The 19,687-nt window shown below is 39.3% G+C and overlaps 2 protein-coding genes and 1 long non-coding RNA gene across 6 annotated transcripts in view; 2 read left to right on the top strand and 1 right to left on the bottom strand.

Moving 5' to 3' along the window:
- The window catches only part of SLC17A3 (solute carrier family 17 member 3), a 36,560-nt gene extending 35,060 nt beyond the window's left edge, over positions 1–1,500 (top strand). For all 4 annotated transcript variants that reach the window (XM_032268628.1, XM_032268626.1, XM_032268625.1 and 1 more), the window contains 2 exons: positions 1,086–1,222; positions 1,307–1,500. In XM_032268628.1, the coding sequence (XP_032124519.1) occupies positions 1,086–1,220 (135 nt within the window). In that variant the 3' untranslated portion in view covers positions 1,221–1,222; positions 1,307–1,500. The remainder of the gene's footprint in view (positions 1–1,085; positions 1,223–1,306) is intronic.
- A 9,641-nt stretch (positions 1,501–11,141) lies between these two features.
- Positions 11,142–12,777, bottom strand: LOC116543217. The gene is made up of 3 exons (XR_004265511.1): positions 12,162–12,777; positions 11,804–11,807; positions 11,142–11,204 (listed from the first exon to the last, which is right to left on the bottom strand). It is a non-coding gene; the product is annotated as an uncharacterized LOC116543217 (long non-coding RNA).
- A 3,575-nt stretch (positions 12,778–16,352) lies between these two features.
- Positions 16,353–19,687, top strand: part of LOC116543215 (sodium-dependent phosphate transport protein 1-like) — a 39,060-nt gene continuing 35,725 nt past the window's right edge. Inside the window, 2 exon segments of the mRNA XM_032268639.1 lie at positions 16,353–16,423; positions 17,776–17,859. Coding sequence (XP_032124530.1) covers positions 17,826–17,859 — 34 coding nt within the window. The 5' untranslated portion in view covers positions 16,353–16,423; positions 17,776–17,825.

Here is a 19,687-nt window from a genome sequence, read left to right on the forward strand (position 1 = left end):
CCATCATCCAGATGGTTCTTTTATGCTCCTTTCCAATCAGTAGCCCTTCTAGTTGTAACTTTTACCTTGACTTCTGTTTTCATAGATTAGATTTTCCCATTCTTGCCTTTCATAGAAATGGAATCATATAGCACATACCCTAGCTTATTTCATCCATTGTGTGTTTGAGATTCATCCATTGGATGTTATATAATAGTTTATTCTTTTCCACTGCTGCGTAGTTTCTCATTTTGTGGCTACATCACAATTTATCTATTATACTTTTATGAACATTTGAGTTGTTTCCAGTTTTTGGCTATTATCAATAAGGCTGCTATGAATATTGTTTTCTTTTCACTATAATTTAATAACAGTGTTTTGCTTTCATTGCATTCATTATGGTTGCTTTTTATTGAAGGCAAGTAATTCTCTGGTTATCTATTTCAAATAGTGATAAAATAGTTCCTTTTAAAATTTAATTGATTTGAAAAACCCAAAATTTCTAGAAAATTGTAAATAACTATACATTTAAAAATTTTCATTTGCATCATCATGCCAAAAAGAAGATAATGAAAGTAAACATTAAGTGTGTGATGTATGCATAGGTATTTCATATGCAGTAAACTCATTTAACTATTGATTCTCACACCAGTTGTAAAAATGGAATATTATTTTCATTTTCTAAAAATTAAACTGAAAATCTGTTAGCATAAGTCTTTCCATTATGAGCATGAACAATCAGAATTCTTCAAACTTAAACATAGCTCAAAAGACCATAATCTTTTCACAACACCAGCACAACGTAATAAGAATCTTGAAAGTATTCTCAGCATAGCTTATGTAATCGAGATTCATGCAAAAGAGAAAATGTATGGCACTTGGATCAATAGTGACAAATGCATTTCTGTAGGTTAATCACAAAATTCCCAAAATTCCCTTTATTAAAAACATTCTGAATGTATTTCCACTTAACTACCGAGCCACTTTCAGGAGATGAATTTCTACATGGAAACCCACCAGTGAATGTTGTCATCTGAACTATTAATATAATGTTTCATAGAAAAGTATGAAGGGGACAATTTACACTTGGAGTTTTGTGTCTCCAGGACCCTGAGTTTGGGTGGAGGAATGTCTTCTTCTTGCTGTTTGCCATTAACCTGGCAGGAGTAATCTTCTACTTCATATTTGGAGAAGCAGATGTCCAAGACTGGGCTAAAGAGAGGAAACTGACTCGTTTATGAAGGTAAAGCATAATGATTTCATGTGTGGTTATAGCCATAGAAGCACTATTTGAAGTTTTTAATTCTATGTCATTTTCCTTTCTCAGTTATCCCACCTTGGATGGAAAAGTCATTAGGCATAGTATTTCATAAAATAGAAGGCTTCAGCGATGAAAATACCAGTGAAAAGAATTTTGTTTCCTGTGGCTCCTTTCAAATATGAGATCAGTTCCTTCTTTTATTCAGACTTCTTTTTCTAAGAGAAATAGATGAATAAAAATTCAAATAAAATAACTAAGAACACAGCTGTCATCTTCATAGAATAAATAATGAATTAACAGGGCTTCCTTTATGGGATCCAGTATGTTAGATTCTATTTCTGGATACAAGAACCAATGTTTTAAAAGTTTTAATCCAGGGTAGCAACCTCACTAAAGCAATGACATTTCTTGTTTGTGAAAATTAACATTAATTTCTATTTATTGGGTTGTATATCGTCCATGCGTTCTTCTCTGTATGGTCTCCATTTATTTCCATCCTGGTCAGGCCCCAGACGCTGACCCATATGGATTGCATCCTGTACTCCCTTGTCAATTGGCTTCTGCTAGATTTCTGAGGGAGATAGGTAGGGTTAGGGAGTATTTATCTCTGACAGTGTCTCCTTTGGGGTCTGCAGGTGGCTTTCTATTACAGTTCATAGCTCCTGAAAGGCAGCCCTTTCCACATGTTACAGTAACTTCTCTCTTCTCTGTCCCTTCAGCCATTTTTATTTGCATTTATTTTTCAAGCTGTGGGGTTCTCCAGAATCTCTTGTGGTTTCCCTACCACCTGCCTACTCCTGTGTAAATTGTGATTTTCAACACTGTCCACAAATTACCCAGTGTAAGTCTGTCATTCTTCTTCTTCTGAGATCCAAATAATTCAGTGGTTCAATCACTTAGTTCAAATATGAATGAATTTGTATTTTTGTAAAATGATGATTTGTGGGTGTTAGTGAGTTCAGGAACTGGGTTGTTCTGGGTTGACCACTGTTCTGATTTCTACCATGCAGAATAAAGATTAGAGCCATTGAGTCATTTCACATGGAGGCAATGTGATAGAAAATAGTTCTGAGTGAAAAATCAGGACAAGCATTTAGAGGGCTAAGCTTGAATAAACACATTAATTACTGAGATCTTGTTATTTTCCAGAATCTGTAATCTTGGGACATTGGGGTAAAGGAGGCACAGTCATTCTTCTCCATTCTAATGTGAAGGACAGACACAATAATTGATAGCAGTATACTGTTTTAGGTACACATGTAGGGCATCATGAAAGACCAGATGAGTTTTGATTCCAAGCTGAAGAACACAGAGGAGATCTCCTTCAGTAAGTAATTCCCAAGCTATATGTTGAGTGAATAGTATTATGGTAAGATTTTCTACACTGGAGCTCAAGGTGTAACTTACAAGCAATATGACAGGCATCATTGCAATACTGACATGGGCAGATTTTCTATCTAGATAGAACACTCTGACCTAATTTGAGAATCAAGAAGACTAGTTAAACGACCATCTGTGCAGTGGCCTACACAGCAGTGGTGAGGGCAGAAAAAGCTGAGATGAAGACAAGAAGAGAGACATAAAAAATGTCATAAGACAGAACTGGAAGATCATGATATTTGACTAGATGGATGCAGGAGAAGAAAGATGTCAAGGAGTCCTGGGTCTCTAACCTGAGAGAATGAATAGAGAGTGGTCTGAAGAACTAAGCCAGGGAATGTAGCAAAATGAGCCCTTTTCAGGGGGTAGATCATGATTTGACTTTGGGACATGTTGACTTAGTGGTAATAGTGGGATAATCACGTGAGCATGTGTATTAGCTTCCTGGGGTTGCTCTAACAACGTGCCACCAACTAAGTTGCTCAAACAAAGTAATTTATTATCTTAAATCTCTAGAAGTTCAAAATCAAGGTGTTGGCAGGGCTGGTTCCTTTTAAGAACTTTGAAGATGAATCTGTTCTATGTCTTTTTTTATTCTTTCAGCTTCTGGTAGCCTCAAACACTTTTTGGCTTGTAGTTGGCCTTCTCCCTGAGTCCTCACATCATCTCTTCTCTGTACACATCTGTCTCTGTATCCAAATGTCCTGTTTGTATAAGTACATCAGTCACATTACATCAAGGTCTGTTCTAGTGACGTCATCTTAACTTGATCATCTGCAAAGACCCTATTTTCTTTTTTCTTCCCATTTATTTATTTTATTGCATTTTAGGTTTTAGGGTACATGTGAAGAACATGCAAGATTGTTGCATAGGTACACATGTGGCAGTGTGATTTGCTGCCTTCCTCCCCATCACCTACATCTGGCATCTCTCCCTTTGCTATCTCTCCCCAGCTCCCCACACCCCACCGTCCCTCCCTTATTTCCCCCCAACTGACCCCAGTGTGTGGTGCTCCCCTCCCTGTGTCCATGTGTTCTCATTGTTCAACACCCGCCTATGAGTGAGAACAGGCGGTGTTTGATGATCTGCTCTTCTGTCAGTTTGCTGAGAATGATGGTTTCCAGGTTCATCCATGTCCCTACAAAGGACACAAACTCATCATTTTTGATGGCTGCATAATATTCCATGGTGTATATGTGCCACATTTTCCTTGTCCAGTCTATCATCAATGGGCCTTTGGGTTGGTTCCAGGTCTTTGCTATTGTAAACAGTGCTGCAGTGAACATTCGTGTGCATGTGTCCTTATAGTAGAACGATTTATAATCCTTTGGATATATACCCAGTAATGGGATTGCTGGGTCAAATGGAAGTTCTATTTCTAGGTCCTTGAGGAATTGCCACACTGTCTTCCACAATGGTTGAACTAATTTACACTCCCACCAACAGTGTAAAAGTGTTCCTATTTCTCCACATCCTCTCCAGCATCTGTTGTCTCCAGATTTTTTAATGATTGCCATTCTAACTGGCGTGAGATGGCATTTCAATGTAGTTTTGATTTGCATTTCTCTGATGACCAGTGATGAGCATTTTTTCACGTTTGTTGGCCTCATGAATGTCTTCTTTTGTAAAGTATCTGTTCATATCCTTTGCTCACTTTTGAATGGGCTTGTTAGTTTTTTTCTTGTAAATCTGTTTTGGTTCTTTGTAAATTCTGGATATCAGCCCTTTGTCAGATGGGTAAACAGCAAAAATTTTTTCCCATTCTGTTGGTTGCCGATTCACTCTAATGACTGTTTCTTTTGCTGTGCAGAAGCTATGGAGTTTGATTAGGTCCCATTCATCTATTTTGGCTTTTGTTGTCAATGCTTTTGGTGTTTTGGTCATGAAGTCCTTGCCTACGCCTATGTCCTGAATGGTTTTGCCTAGATTTTCTTCTAGGGTTTTTATGGTGTTAGGTCTTATGTTTAAGTCTTTAATCCATCTGGAGTTAATTTTAGTGTAAGGTGTCAGGAAGGGGTCCAGTTTCTGCTTTCTGCACATAGCTAGCCAGTTTTCCCAACACCATTTATTAAACAGGGAATCCTTTCCCCATTGCTTATTTTTGTCTGGTTTGTCAAAGATCAGATGGTTGTAGATATGTTGTGTTGCCTCCGAGACATCTGTTCTGTTCCATTGGTCTATATCTCTGTTTTGGTACCAGTACCATGCTGTTTTGATTACCGTAGCCTTGCAGCATAGTTTGAAGTCCGGTAGTGTGATGCCTCCCGCTTTGTTCTTTTTGCTTAGAATTGACTTGGCTATGTGGGCTCTCTTTTGGTTCCATATGAAGACCCTATTTTCAAATACAGTCACATTCACAGACACTGAGGATTAGGACTTCAACATATTTTGAGGGAACATAATTGAAGCTATACAGCAAGCTCAACAAGTGGCCAGATCATTAATCTGAAACTTACAGAAAGAGAGTGAACTGGAGAAAAAGATATAGGAGAAAATGCATATCTTCAGTATTGAAGACCTGAGTTTAGACCAAATGGCTCAAGAAGAGCCTGTGAATGGAAAAGCACAAGCCAAGCTAAGACAGAATGCCAACATCCAAGGAGGGGCAAAAAAAACAAATGTCCACAAATATCAGAGATGAAAGAATCAGGTATGTAAGTGTGAAAAATAACAGGAGAGTTCAATTCTCATTGAAAACTCCTGGACATGCCTTTTTTTTTTTTTTTTTTTTTTTTTAGATGGAGTCTCTTTCTGTTGCCTAGGCTGGAGTGCAATGGTGCATTCTCAGCTGATTGCAACTTCCACCTCCTAGGTTCAAGAAGTTCTCCTGCCCCGGCCTCTCAAGTAGCTGGGATTATAGGTATGCACCACCATGCTAGGCTACTTTTTGTATTTTTAGTAGAGATGGGGTTTCACCATATTGGTCAGGCTAGTCTTGAACTCCTGACCTCATGATCCACCTGTCTCAGCCTCCCAAAGTGCTGGGATTACAGTTGTGAGCCATCGTGCCCAGCCAACATGGCCTTTTAAGAAAGGCAACTGATCAGCAATAACAAGTGTAGTAAAAAAGTTCAAGGAGATGAGGTCAGAAAAGGAACTTAGTCACCTGTGATTAGGAATTCCTGGTGGCTTTTTCATGGTACATTTAGCAGATAAATGAGTGTATAGGTAAGTTTGCAGTTTGTTGGTGAGTGAAGGGGAATGAGAGGGTAGAGAAAGTAAGAGAAATATTTTCACAAAATTTGGTAAAGGTAATGAGAATATAGCAGAAAGGGATGCATATTTCATAAGCTGGTATTTCGCCACGCCATCGGAGTGTAGAATCCTGAAGGAAGGAGGGCACTTCAGGGTCAGCCATTAAGGTCTGACTCGACATCTTGAGAATGTTCTCTCAAAGTGTGGGTCTCACCTCATTTTTTTAAATTGTGCTTTAAGTTCTGGGGTACATGTGCAGATCTTGCAGGATTGTTACATAGGTACACTCATCTCATTGTTGTTCTAACCAAGGGCAAGGGAGCGTTCCCCTTCTGCTCTTCATATGTGCTCACCTTCATCACATTTCAGTTTCTCCATTTTGGGATGTTTGTCAAGAAGTGACCAGTTTCTTTCATTAAAGATCCAGTTACCTGGCCTCCCTGCTTGAGTACACATATGACCAGAGATGTACCAACTTAGTATGGATTTCTCCTTGTTCTTTTCTCTACTGGGCGTATACACAGCTTCTAGTACAACATCTTTCATCTACTCATTTTTAATGTGAATTTTTAAATAGGTAAAATCCACATGATACTGAGAGTAAACTGTTTAAAGGTAAAACTTGTGAGCTATTTTATTAAGACAGGAAAATTTTAGGTGATATTCAAAAACAATGACATGTATTGTGAAACCTTTGTTTCCCCAGTCAATACCAACCTTGGACAGGGATGGGGGAATGATTCACATTTAGAGGGGGAAAAATTGTCTTTATGTGACTCGAGTCACAGTTTGCTTCTGTCAAATCTTCAGCCTCCAATGAAGCTCAAATATTTTGGGGAATCCTAACAAAGGACTTATTTTTACGAGTTTTGTGTTATCATTGCAATGTCAAGATTGTGTGTAAAGTCAATACAAAATTTAAAACCAGTTCCAATATGTTCACTTGATTTACTCTTTTCCATTATTTGGATATCCCATTACACAGGCACAGTGGATGATTTAAGTATTCCAGGAAGTTGTTCCTATGCCAAGGTAGCTAGCAATAATAATAATAAACCACATAAATGTATCCCAAATTTTAGTCCAAATGAATTACATTCCCACTGCAGCTTTCCCTTCACCATTATCAAGAAATTCCAAGAACCATTCCGTCAACATAGTATCCAATAGGATGGAGACACTAACTTTAAACAATTGTGGTTAAAATACCTTACTTCTGGAAATTTTCAAAAATATGAGACTATGTAAACACATCAGTAGTGCCCTCTTCCCCACCAGGACCTTGGAAATGGTCCACGCAAATGAAAGATCTTTAACCTTGTCAATCAGCTGAAATCCTGATGTTCCTGGGCTGAGCTGTGCTTCTCTGAGCCTTCAGTGTCAGTATTTAATGAATATCTGGTGAACTAAATTGAAGCACTGGCATCTTCCAATTTTCTCTCTTCAGTTTCCTGCATGAGTTTCCAAGCAGAACTGCTTTGTCTATAATGTCTTGGAGAGGTTTTTGGTAAAGCCACTCCTTTAGTTCTTACCCACCGGCCTCTCTCTTCCATGAGATCCTAAGGTCTGAACCATACACTCACTTTTACTCTTCCATTTTCTATTTACTGTACCATTGTTACTAGATCGTTAATAGTGAAATTGTGTATCTGCCTTCATTATTCCTTCGGGTAACTTTCTTAGGGATTTTCCTAACTCCCAGGGACTCTCTAGTCACTAATGAAGAAGTTCCTAGTGACTCCTATTCTACTGGACTTCTCCATACACCAGGCATGTATAGATGTTATTGAATATTAGAGATGAAAACAGCTGGGTTCAACCTAGACAATCCCCACATTAACTATATGTTCAGTATATGTGCAGAAGTGCAGAAATAAATCAGTCTAGAGGTTCTTTCCCATCAAAATTTAAAAATACTCAGTTGGATTCAGTTATTATAGCACACACTCAATATTCCACCCATATCCCCTCAGTTCCTTTTACCATTTTGCTACGTACCAGCTCCTGCTGAGGTTTCTTTTGTTCCCAACACCTGGAACCTATTTTTTCTGTTAGTGGGCTCCCTCAGACTGCAGGAGCCATTTTGCCTGCCAACTGGGCGTGCCTGGGAATTTGTATCTGCCTGAGAATAGCCCTTAGCCATGTCATTACTACACAGATATAAATGATCTAACTCCTTTGCTTCTGCTTGGCAAGCAAGGTCCACACTATCTCCAAAATCCCCTAAGAATTGAACTGGACCTTACTTTATATCCTTTCCAGATCTACTTATGCTTTCCCCAGCCAGGTTTTTCTGGAAATATATCCTAATAAATCATTTTTACAGGAATCCTCATCTCAAGGTCTGCTTCTAAAGAATCTGACAAAAGCCAGTTGTTTCCACAAGAAGACCTAGGATGCAGATTCTTAGAATATCTTCCAGAATTGTAACACTGACAAGCAAAATGGCCCAGGGACCCCCTTGATGTTTTTAAAAGCATTGGTAATAACCTGGGCCTGCTGTAGTATTACAATTACTGACTCTCTCCTGTGGTACATTGGAATGAAAGATAGGGTACAGGTGTAAGGGAAGGCACTGGCCTGGGCAATACCTCTAGTATTTGAGAAATGTGTCAAAATGGCATTAGAACAACTTTGAAGTTGGCTGTTTGATGGTGGTCATGACCACTGATGTACTCAAGAAGGCCAATTAACATCAGAATATGGTATGAAAGTCAGAAAATCTCCCTGGCAGCATTTAAAGATATCCTGATCTCCAACAGCAAAACGCAGACATGTTCTGAAGATCAGACTCAGGATCTGATTATCAGAGTAGCAGAAAAAACAAAGACAAACACTTGACTTAAAAGTCAAGTCCTAGAAGTCTCATGCTAAAGTCAAGGCCTGAAATTTACCCTAAAACTTCTTGGTATCCTTATCCCAGTACTCCATCCTGGGGGATGGCATCATCCCTTTTCCTGAAGATCCCTATGCAGAAAACACAGCTGATACAGACGACTTACAATACTTGCTTAGACAAATTCTTTTTTTTTTTTGAGACAGAGTCTTGCTCTGTTGCCAGGCTGGATTGCAGTGGAATGATCTCAGCTCACTGCAACCTCTTCCTCCTGGGTTCAAGCAACTCTCCTGCCTTGGCCTCCTGAGTAGCTAGGAATACAGGTGTGGGCCACCATGCCTAGCTAATTTTTATATTTTTAGTAGAGACAGGTTTCACCATGTTGGCCAGGATTGCATCAATCTCTTGACCTCATGATCCACCCGCCTTGGCCTCCCAAAGTGTTGGAATTACAGGCATGAACCACCGTGCCTGATCTGCATAGTCAAATTTTATCCTCACTTTATCTAATACCTTAACAAATAGTAAACCTAAATACTTGACAAATAGTTAGGTCAGGTCTTAGGATGGTCCAAATGGTGTAGCGCTGGCCCTGCTAAAGTGGAAGGGACAAGGAGAGCATGACTAGAATATGGGACCAGGGTTTTGGGGGCAGAAAATAAGTCCAGATAAGGGAGAGCTTGTTAATATGAGGGCACACTGCTGTGACTCAGGATTTAATATCATTGAAGCTTAAATGAAAATGCTTGGCCGGGCATGGTGGCTCATGCCTGTAATCCAAGCACTTTGGAGGCCAAGACGAGTGGATCACCCGAGGTCGGGAGTTCAAGACCAGCCGGACCAACATGGTGAAACCCCATCTTATAAAAAAAATAATAATAAAATTAAAAAAAAAAAAGAAGAAGAAAATGCTCAAAACAGTGCAATCCTGCCAAATTAGTAATTCAGATGCAATACCACATCCCAGGTGGAACAGCAGACAGTAATGCCATTTGTAAAGACTTAGCAGATGCTAGAGCAATGATCTCTGTTGTATTCCCATTGGACTCGCCAGCGTGGCCCCAGAATAAATAGATTGTGGCAGATAGCGGGGGACCACCACAGATGGGCTCCAGTGGTAATCTTAATTGCATATGGTGTGCCAAATGGAACACATCAACAGAGGCTCTGTTACTTCCTATACAGGTATTGATATGGCGAGTGTGTTCTTTGGAAGAGCCACTGGAAAGGAGGATTATAAGTAGTTTACATTAACTTGGGATAGACAACAGTATTCTTTTCACAGTTTTGTCAAGGAATACGTTAACTCACCAGCCTCTTTCACAACATAATCTGAAAGGATCTTGATTATCTGCAACATCACATTGTTTCACTATAAGCATGTAGTCATATTAACTAAAGTTGAACAGCAAGAAGGAGCAAGGACGCTGGATGCCCTGCAGAAATACATACACTACCAAGTGGGGGAAGAGGGAGAGAGAAAGTCTACAAAGTGTCAGTGACTAGCCATATAAGTGAAGTTTTCAGTGATCCAGTAGTCTCAAATATGCCAGAATATCATCTCCAAGGTAAAGGACAACTTATATCTCGAAACTCCTACCACTAAGAAAAAAATCACAAAACTTGGCAAAAAAAAAAAAAAAGGTGTAAAACTCATCACATTTTAGAGGCAATATATATCACACATCTAATAAGACAGTATGCTAACACTCACTTGCCCCAGCCTCAAAGTTCATTCTCAAAATACTCTTCACTGCCCCTATGACCATGGGACTGGGTCTGGATCACAGACTCCTCCACCCCTCTCCAACCTAAGTGTTCGGGCAGTTATCCTAGCTATTCCCACGGCGGCAAAGCTTAACATCCTTTCCATACTGGACACACCATTCCAAATTAAAAAGAACACCAGATCCACATCCAGAAATTTCCTCTTCCCCAAAATATTCTTCCTCCCTCACAGGACCAACTTCACTGCACTTAACAAAAATTCCAGAAGTTGCCAATCCAGGAGGCCCTAGTCCATAACACTATCCATCTCAAATTTTAAATCTTTTATCTCACATCTTGTTTCTGATCCTTCCTGGTATTCCCTCCCACATCCTGAATAGTCAACTCCAGTTCTTCACATTCATCTAGGAGCTATGGCTGTAGGGCCTTCTAAAAGTTCAGGCTTTCACATCTCCTTTTTCTCCTTTTGTCTTCTTTGCCTGTGGAATACTTTAAGTCCCTGCCCCCAACCTCTGGCAGTTGGGCCTGTTGTCAGCTTCACAGACAGCCCCTCTTTCTTCCAACTGTTCAATTTGTTTGTCCACACAAATCCAGCAGTTCACAGCCCTTTCTGTTAACCTAACTACATAAACCTAGTCTGAAATAAACCTGCATCTTACGTACTTGACCAATCCATTCCTGAAACCTGCTCATAATCTTTCTCAGCTAAACACCTTTCTCACCAACCCATCAAATCCACCCACATCATCATACACAGGGCTGTCAGCCTCCTTTGCCTTATAACCTCTAAACTAAACATGTTACAATCCCGTTTCCATAAAACACCTCTTACCAACTCTTCCCTGCTCTGCTGGCACAGCTTTCCATGATCCAACCTAAGGATGTTCCCTGGAAAAAATGCACATACAATTCCTTCAACTGCAATCTATATCCTTCTGCCCTATCAGGACTACAGTGGCTATTAGTTAAGAAAAACCCATTTCTCTCTCTCTCCAAAACCAAACAACATTTACCTCCTCCCCCACCAACTTTCCCTACCAGACCCTCGCAGGGGCTACTGTTGCTAAAATCTATTCAACCTGGAGAAATAAAATGTTGGAACAAAAAGCTTGTCCAGGATTCTACCCCCATCTTCTCATAGCTCGCTACCTTTACTTACAACTTTTGCCTGTAAACCCCCGGTCTTTTCTTTCTGTGTGGCACAAACTTATCTTTGCCTGCCGGCAATTTGGTCAAGAACATACACCCTGGTTTTAATCTCCAAACATTAGCATTTTGCCAAACAACAAGACCATCCAGGTTCCTTTGGTAGCTTCTGTCTCATCTTCCTCCACCTGTACTAAATGGGCTCTACATCTCATTCTTCTGGTGGTAGGATTAAGCATTTCTGCTGCACTTGGCACTGGAATAGCAAGTGTATCAACTTCTCTATATTAAAAAAAATCTACAGTCCTCTATAATGCTGTAGAAAACACGCATACTTCCATCACAAGGCTCCAAAGGCAGAAAGACTCCCTTGAGGGGGTCATTCTCCAAATCCAAAGGGTCTTAGACCTGCTAACCATTGAAAAGGGGGACATGTGTATAACTCCAAGAAGAATGCTTTTTTTATGTTAATTGATCTGGCATTGTTCGCAGAGCCCATGGCCTCCGTAACAGGGCTGCAGAAATCCAACATCAAGCTACTAACTCTTGGAAACGGGGACCATCCCTCCTAAAGTGCATGCCTTGGGTAACCCATTTCTTAGGGCCCCTAATCTCCCTCCTCTAAATACTAACAACTGGCCCATGTGTACTCACCTTCATATCCTGCTTTATCCCTCAAAGGCTGAACTCCCTTGTCCAGGCAACCACCCAGAAACACACTGATGCCATTCTTCTCCTCCACCAAGTTCCATAACAGTGCCTCCAGGAAAACAACTCTGAAGTTGGACACCCACTACTTCAAAACCCCAACCCCGATAACAGCACCCCTATTCAGCAGGAAGCAGCCAGATAATCAACAATGCCCCCTTTTCCTTTTATATTAAAATAGAAAGCAAGAATGTTAGTCCAAACAACACCACTTTGTAAGCCTACCCCATCACCATTTCTCAGAGCTTGGTCAAAGTGAGACATTCCATGGGGGGTTTGGGCCATAAGAAATAGCCTGCCTCTTATCATATCCTGCTGGGAGAAAGTACAAAAGTGCAAGGAACATCACATTCAGCCGGAACAACAGCTAGAACAACTTCGCCTGTGAATGCATAATCAGCATTTTCCCAGGCAGCAGGCTATCCCCCCACCAGACTCCTCCTGCACAGGCCTATAAACTGCCCCAGGCTGTAAGCAGCAGTAGGCCCTGGCATTAAGCTTGTCTCCCACCTCTGTGGGTCTACTGCTAGGCATAAAGCCTTCATTTGCTCTTAAGCCTCTCTCTCTCTCTCTCTCTCTCTCTCTCTCTCTCTCCATCTTTAACCCTTGCCTTCCCTTCAAAACCTGACACCCTGTAGACAACCACTGATGGGTACTGGCATATAAATACTCTAACTTCTGTGCCTTTGGTCATGACAAATCTGAGGTGCGGCCTACACTGTTCCCACTGCTCTCTTGTAGGATTAGTACAAATTTACCTTCCTCCAGACTTGGCTTGTTATCGTATCCTTCTTTGGTCTCCTTTCTTTCCCTGCCCACTTCCCAAGCTCCTTCCTATTTTTGTTGTTAGTTTGTTTTCCTAAAAATACCATTACATCACTTTAACATCAATCTTCATCTCAGGATCTGTTTCTGGGGAAGGCAGCAGTTATTTTGGCAATACTATTAGTATTATTTTCATGTTAATATAGGTAGGCTATAAGAAAGCAAAAAGGTATGTTCATTGGGAACAATGATGTTCAACAAAAGACAAATATGTGAGACTATAAAATCAAAAAAAATTTGAAAATAACCCTAATCCTAAATTTAAATTCGAAATATACGCAAAAAAATTATAATTTCTTTTCAAAAAATATGTTTTTCAAGTTATTCCATTGAAAAGGTCTAAAAGCAATGTGACCCAGGAACGATGAGCACTTAGTTCTCAGAGTGTGGTCTCTAAAAGTTATTTTCTGCTGAAAGGAGCCAGCGCTTCTTAAGAAAGCCCATATCTGAGAATAGAAAATATATAGGAGGAAGCTGGAAAGTTTTTTATGTATTGGAAGACAAGGAAGCTATTCAAGACCATAAGTCCTATCATAATGACATGGAAACCAGCTTGAAGGGATGCCCACTGGCTAAAGAAGGAACAACTGGAGCATCAAAAAGGAGTAAGAACTGCAATAGATTGTAACACATCAAATAAAATTCATGAGGTCATAATAGTACTTGGTCATCCTTGCTAAGACACTTATTCTAGAACTTTGTCAAGTAATTATGGTAACTTTCCTATTAAATCTGTATTACCAGCTTACCAAATGTATGATAAGGTTAATTTCCTTTTTTATAAAAAAATTCTAGCTTGTAAATGAAAGAGACATGATAGAATTAGAAAATCATCATTTTATAACTTCTAATCAAATGACGGATCTAGGCAACATTTACTAACTGTATCTAAAAGCCATAGATGAAAAGATGATGAAAACTTTATTAATGAATAAGTCAGGCCAAGAATATCTGAACCTACTGATTAATCTTACTACCACCAAAAGTGAGACAACCTGCTACTGCTACTATGTGCCTCCCAGCAGGGTGCAATAGTACCCTGTATCATCCAGTATCCCTGAGAAGTGTTTTTGTGCTGAATCTAACCGAGCCTCTATATATACCTCACAGTTTGCAGGATGTAAGGAAATAAAAAAACATATCAAATGATCCAAATGATCCAAAAAGAGAGCTATTAGCCAAACCAATTATGACAGACACTCTGCAAGGGACCTCTCCTTTTTTTTTTTTTTTTAATTGTTGTTTTTAAGTAATAGCAAATGTAAACTGGGAGAGGAGATCATTATAAAATAAGAGACATGAGAGCCTTAACAATTAAATGCCATTATGTAGATCCTATTTTAATCTTCATTTAAATCAAGCAAATATAAAGGACACAACTTTGAAGCAATTGGGAAATTTGTCATAATGTTTGGATATTAGATGCTGTTAAGGGATTATTATTTATTTACTAGATGGGCTGATAGCATGTTAGTTATATTTTTTAAAATCCTAACGAATTAGATAGCCATGCTGAATGTTTTATAGAAGAAATGACATAATGTCTGAAATTTACTTTAAAATGCTACAAAAAACAACCATTGAATGTGGAAACTCAAATAGCCAAATACTGATAATTCTTGAAGTGGGTTAACATGTACATGGTTATCTTAAACTGTTCTACATTTTTTGTATGCTTAAACATTTCTGTAAGGTGATAAATTTTAAAACTCAATACATAAAACACAGAATCCAGAAGAAACAATTTCAAAGAATCTCACAGAGCAGCAGAAAGTTTTGCGGCCAGCAAACAGAAAGATGGTTTTCCTTTAGGTAATCACTACCCAGAACTGGGATATTGATGGCAATTGGGAGTGTTATTTTTTTAACACATCGACATTAAACAACTGCTAACCTAAGGCTTTCAATTACCAAAAGGGACCCTTTTTCAGAAAATTCCAGAAATTGTCAAGTATGATACAAAATAAATAGTACAAACATTCTGTAGCACACAGAAGAGAACGAGCAGAATCTGGACTTGTGAAAAATAATAAAAATCTCACTGAATAACAACATCAAAGTCTCCTGGGCAAAGGGGTTAAAGATTTACAACATTTCTTTAGAGGAAAAAAAATAACTGATTCAATTTACAGAGCATCTGCTAGGTGCCAAACATTTAATGGGCACTTTAAAAGCATAATAAAAAAAATACTTGTTAAGTAGGTAACAAATTATCTATAATGCAAAATCACTGATTTTAGGGCTTAAATTTTTTAACTAATCAGCAGATTGATTTCAAAGAGTTCTAAGTTAAAAGTATTAGGGCCAGGCCTGATATCTCACTCCTGTCGTTCCAACAATTTGGGAGGCCAAGGCATGAGGATTGCTTGAGGCAAGAAGTTTGAAATCAACCTCGGCAACACAGCCAGACCCTGTCTCTACCAATTAGCTGGGTACAGTGTTGCACACCTGTAATCCCAGCTACTCAGGGGGCTGAAGTGGAAGGATCCCTTGAGCTCCGGAGTTCAAGTCTCCAGTGAGCTATAATCATATCATAGCACTCCAGCCTGGGTGACAGAATGAGATCCTATCTCTCTATTTTTTAAAAATATTTCTGGATTTTGCTATAACCAAGTAGCTGAACCAGCACCTACAGTCATTGCAGGAAGAGCCATGAGAGAAGCCACACCTTCCAGAGGACATGCCTCAGTAAAATGTACCTCTTTCTGAGTATGCTTAATGTCGAACAGATGTGCCCTTTGGAGAGGAGTGTGGAGGGGACAGGGTGAGGTGAAGGGGGAAGGAAGGAAGGAGGGAGAAGGAGGAAGGGAAGGGAAGGGGAGGGGAGGGGAGGGAAGACAGAAAGAAAGAGAGAGAGAGAAAGAAAGAAGAAAGCAAGAAAAGAAAGAAAAAAAAAGGAGGGAGAAAGGAAAAGAGGGAGACAAGAAGGAAAGGAATTAAAGGTAAAAATTTAATAGGGCATTTATGGAGAATTTAGAAAGCCACAACATTCCCGTTAGAACAGCATTATACACCCAGAGCCACCCTTAATAAAGAAATCTTGAGAGCACGTATGGCAGGCAAGCTCTACCTCCTGGACAGGGAGAGAGACTAGGGGTGTCTGCTTATTATGCCATAAAATTGCTGGCAAATTCCCAGATTTCTAGTCCACTGGATGATTTTGAGTCACACTCCTTCCCTGAAGCTTTAAGAAAAAGGTAAAAGTAAAGTTAAAAATTTAGCTTTTAGCTTTGACATAGTGATGTCAAAAGAATTGGTGAATGATGTATGGGGGCTAAACTTGGTAATACTGGCAAGTCGACACTATGTAAAATTGAGAGAAAAGTCTTGACAACAGAAGAAGTCACTTTTTTGTGCTGAATCAGGTTAGTCTCACTTTTAAAAGAGGCTCATTAAATAAGCAATCAGTTAACTCCCCAGAGGGCCATTAAGGGGGCCTTCCCTGGCAAAGATATGATTGAAAGTACTTAGCAATAGGGGAAAATTTGGGGAAGGGTGGAATATGCCTTGTCTTCTAAGGCATTTCACAAGAGAAAGAAAAAAGAACATATTTTTAGCAATCAGTGTGAGGGTCACAGGGACACAATGAAAGAGTCGTATGTTTTGTACAATGTGTGATGCTTGTATAGCTGTGGTGTGCTCTGTCTGTAATGTGTGTGGCACACTGTGTGTGCCTGGTGTGTATGTGTCCATCGTTTGTGTGTGTGTGTGGTGCTTGTAGCTTGTCCTTCCGTTTTGAGGATGTAGTATTATAACATGTTTATATGTTTGGTTTGCATGTATGTGTGCAGTATATGTGTGGAGAACATAAGGGGAGTTTATACCATGTGTTTATGTTGTATGTATGTATGTGGTGCATATGTATGGGTGGTTTGTGTGTGTGGTGTTTATGTATATGTGTTATGAAATAAAGAGTGGCCCCAGAAGAGGTTCCAATGTGTGATAATGATGGTTGACAAATTGCTCATTCAAAAATATTTTGCAAACCCAATCTCAGGACTTAGGTATCTTTGGAGCACTAGGTATCATATAATCTGATATGATAAAATCCTGAGGTCTAGACTGACTAGCACAGATTGGTGCTGAATTCTGACTATAAAGGTTTGCCTGATAGGAGACTGTTCCATCCTGATTTATCCGCTGAGCTTCCTGCCATAAGTGACTGCTCTATCCATGGAAACTGAAGATATGGACAGGGACATGTGGAAGTATAAAGAACAATTAGCATCTGCTTGAGTTGGTGGTATTAATGAGACAGTATCTTTTAGCTCTATTAAAGATACAGGAGGAAAAAAGAATTTATTTCACCTTTGCTTGCTCCTTCTCTGACATTCTTCCTTTCTTTTTGTACTGCCAAGTTTCTGACCTATAAAAATCTCCTCCTGCCTGAAGGGCTTCTTTTAATGTTCCTTATAGGGGAGGTCTACTGGCAATGGATTCTTTTCATTTCTCACTCTGGAGAAATATTATCATTGGATTTAGAATTCTGGATTGGCAGGGTTATCTGTTTGTTTTCTGTAGTTTTCAGGTCTTCCATATATTTTTAATCAACCAAAATGATCACAAAAGTGAAATAAACATCAAGGGGAGCACATAATGTAGATGAATGAGCACTGCTGTGATGGAACAAGTTTCTCTCTGAAGCAGTTTTAAACCAGAGAGGAGTACTGGGTAGCGTCTACATCATGCTGACATTACTGTGTTTTGCACTCAATAGTAAATGGAGGCCAAACCCCTCAGCAAGAAGAGAAGCAACTTCAGCCCTGTATGCAAATGGGTAACCAGTTGCCTCCCAAAAAAGGTAGCACTTTATTCTGTTCCACTGTATAGGCTTTCTCTTTCTTAAATATTACATCACAGATTATACATGGAAGAATATTTCTGTGAAATACATATGAGGTCTCAAAAATATTCAGAAAAGAAGGGAGAAGAAACCAGTCCTACTATGGTTTTCAATCAGAAAATCCCAAGTAAAAAGTTTCTACATACTATGGTTGCTCACACTTTATTTTCATTTTTGGATACTTGTCAGTTTATCATTTGGTAGAAAATATCAGAAAATAACTGGGCTATTTTGGTTCCATCTCCAAGAGAAGAAGAGATAGACCTGTAAGAGGAAGTAAGACAGGATGAATATTCTTGAGTCCCTGCATTCTTGGACATCAACAGATAAATGTGTACTGAATATTTTTTGAGATAAACTGTTTATTTTAGGTAGGGTAGGGTATCAACAATAAAGAATTACTGCTATTGGCTTAGCGTTGTGTCCATGTCATAGGGGACAAAATCCCAAAAAACGAGATAAGCAATAGATTGTATATTTTTTGAACTTATGTAAAAGTTACTGTATATTAAATTATATATTTCTTCTTATATCAATTTTGATATTTATTTTGCTTGTTTAAGTTGTCCATTTCATCTGCATTCAAAGTTTATATATACATACATATATTTTTTTTTTCTATATTTCTGCCCTTATGCATTTAATTCCTTTTAGATCCTTTGGGTTTGTTCCTTTGTTCAGTTTCCAAGTTTTTAAATTCTTTCTCCTCTTTTTGATAAATATATTTACAGATGCACATTTTACCATGTCCCTGAGTTTGATATGCAGTATTCTTACTGTTACTCACTCCCAAACTCTTTAGAATTCCCCTTATGGTCTTCTTTTTGACTCAAAACTTATTTAGACATAATTTATGTACTTCCTGGAGAAATGTGAAGGAGAGAAATGAGTAAAACTCAAAAGGGCACCCCTAAATGACTAAGACAATGAGCCCCTCTCTGACATGGTGACAATGACTTCACTGTTACCACATAGAGGCTTTCTTCTCTCCTGCAGGGGTGTTTTTGTACAAGGTTTCTGATAGCTTTCTAGATCCATTCACCTCCCTAAGATTATGAGTTTAGGCTGCAAATCAAAGAAAGCACTGGCTGATGATTAAATTTCTCAGGGGTATTCTTTTGCCCCCTTCTATCCAGCTCTTAAGATCATATGGCACAAAATTTCTTGGCAGTCCACTAACAATGTTCGGGAGCAATGTGTTCATCCTTCATTGATCTTGTAAGTCTTTAGCATCTAAGCATTTTAGAAGAGGGTCTCCTACTACATACTATTCCATTCTAGGGCCTTGGTATTTCATTCCTGTGGTCTCCGTATTGTGGAAGGCAAAAAAATCCCAAGATCAAAACTGCACAGTGAAAAATCTGACTTTAATGCTCAACTTATGTTTTGAGGCTCCCACCTTCACTAAGCCCTTGGCCTGAATATTTCACCTTTCCTTTTATTTTTTTATTTATTTTTTTGAGACGGAGTTTCGCTCTTGTTACCCAGGCTGGACTGCAATGGCGGGATCTCGGCTCACCGCAACCTCCGCCTCCTGGGCTCAGGCAATTGTCCTGCCTCAGCCTCCTGAGTAGCTGGGATTACAGGCACGCGCCACCATGCCCAGCTAATGTTTTGTATTTTTAGTAGAGACGGGGTTTCACCATGTTGACCAGGATGGTCTCGATCTCTTGACCTCGTGATCCACCCGCCTCGGCCTCCCAAAGTGCTGAGATTACAGGCTTGAGCCACTGCGCCCGGCCCTCATCTTTCCTTTTAGATCACCCATGCTTTTAATGAAATGGTT

Source organism: Sapajus apella, unplaced genomic scaffold, assembly GCF_009761245.1.
Source record: "Sapajus apella isolate SASKATOON/1434 unplaced genomic scaffold, GSC_monkey_1.0 scaffold184, whole genome shotgun sequence".
NCBI classification, from domain to species: domain Eukaryota; kingdom Metazoa; phylum Chordata; class Mammalia; order Primates; family Cebidae; genus Sapajus; species Sapajus apella.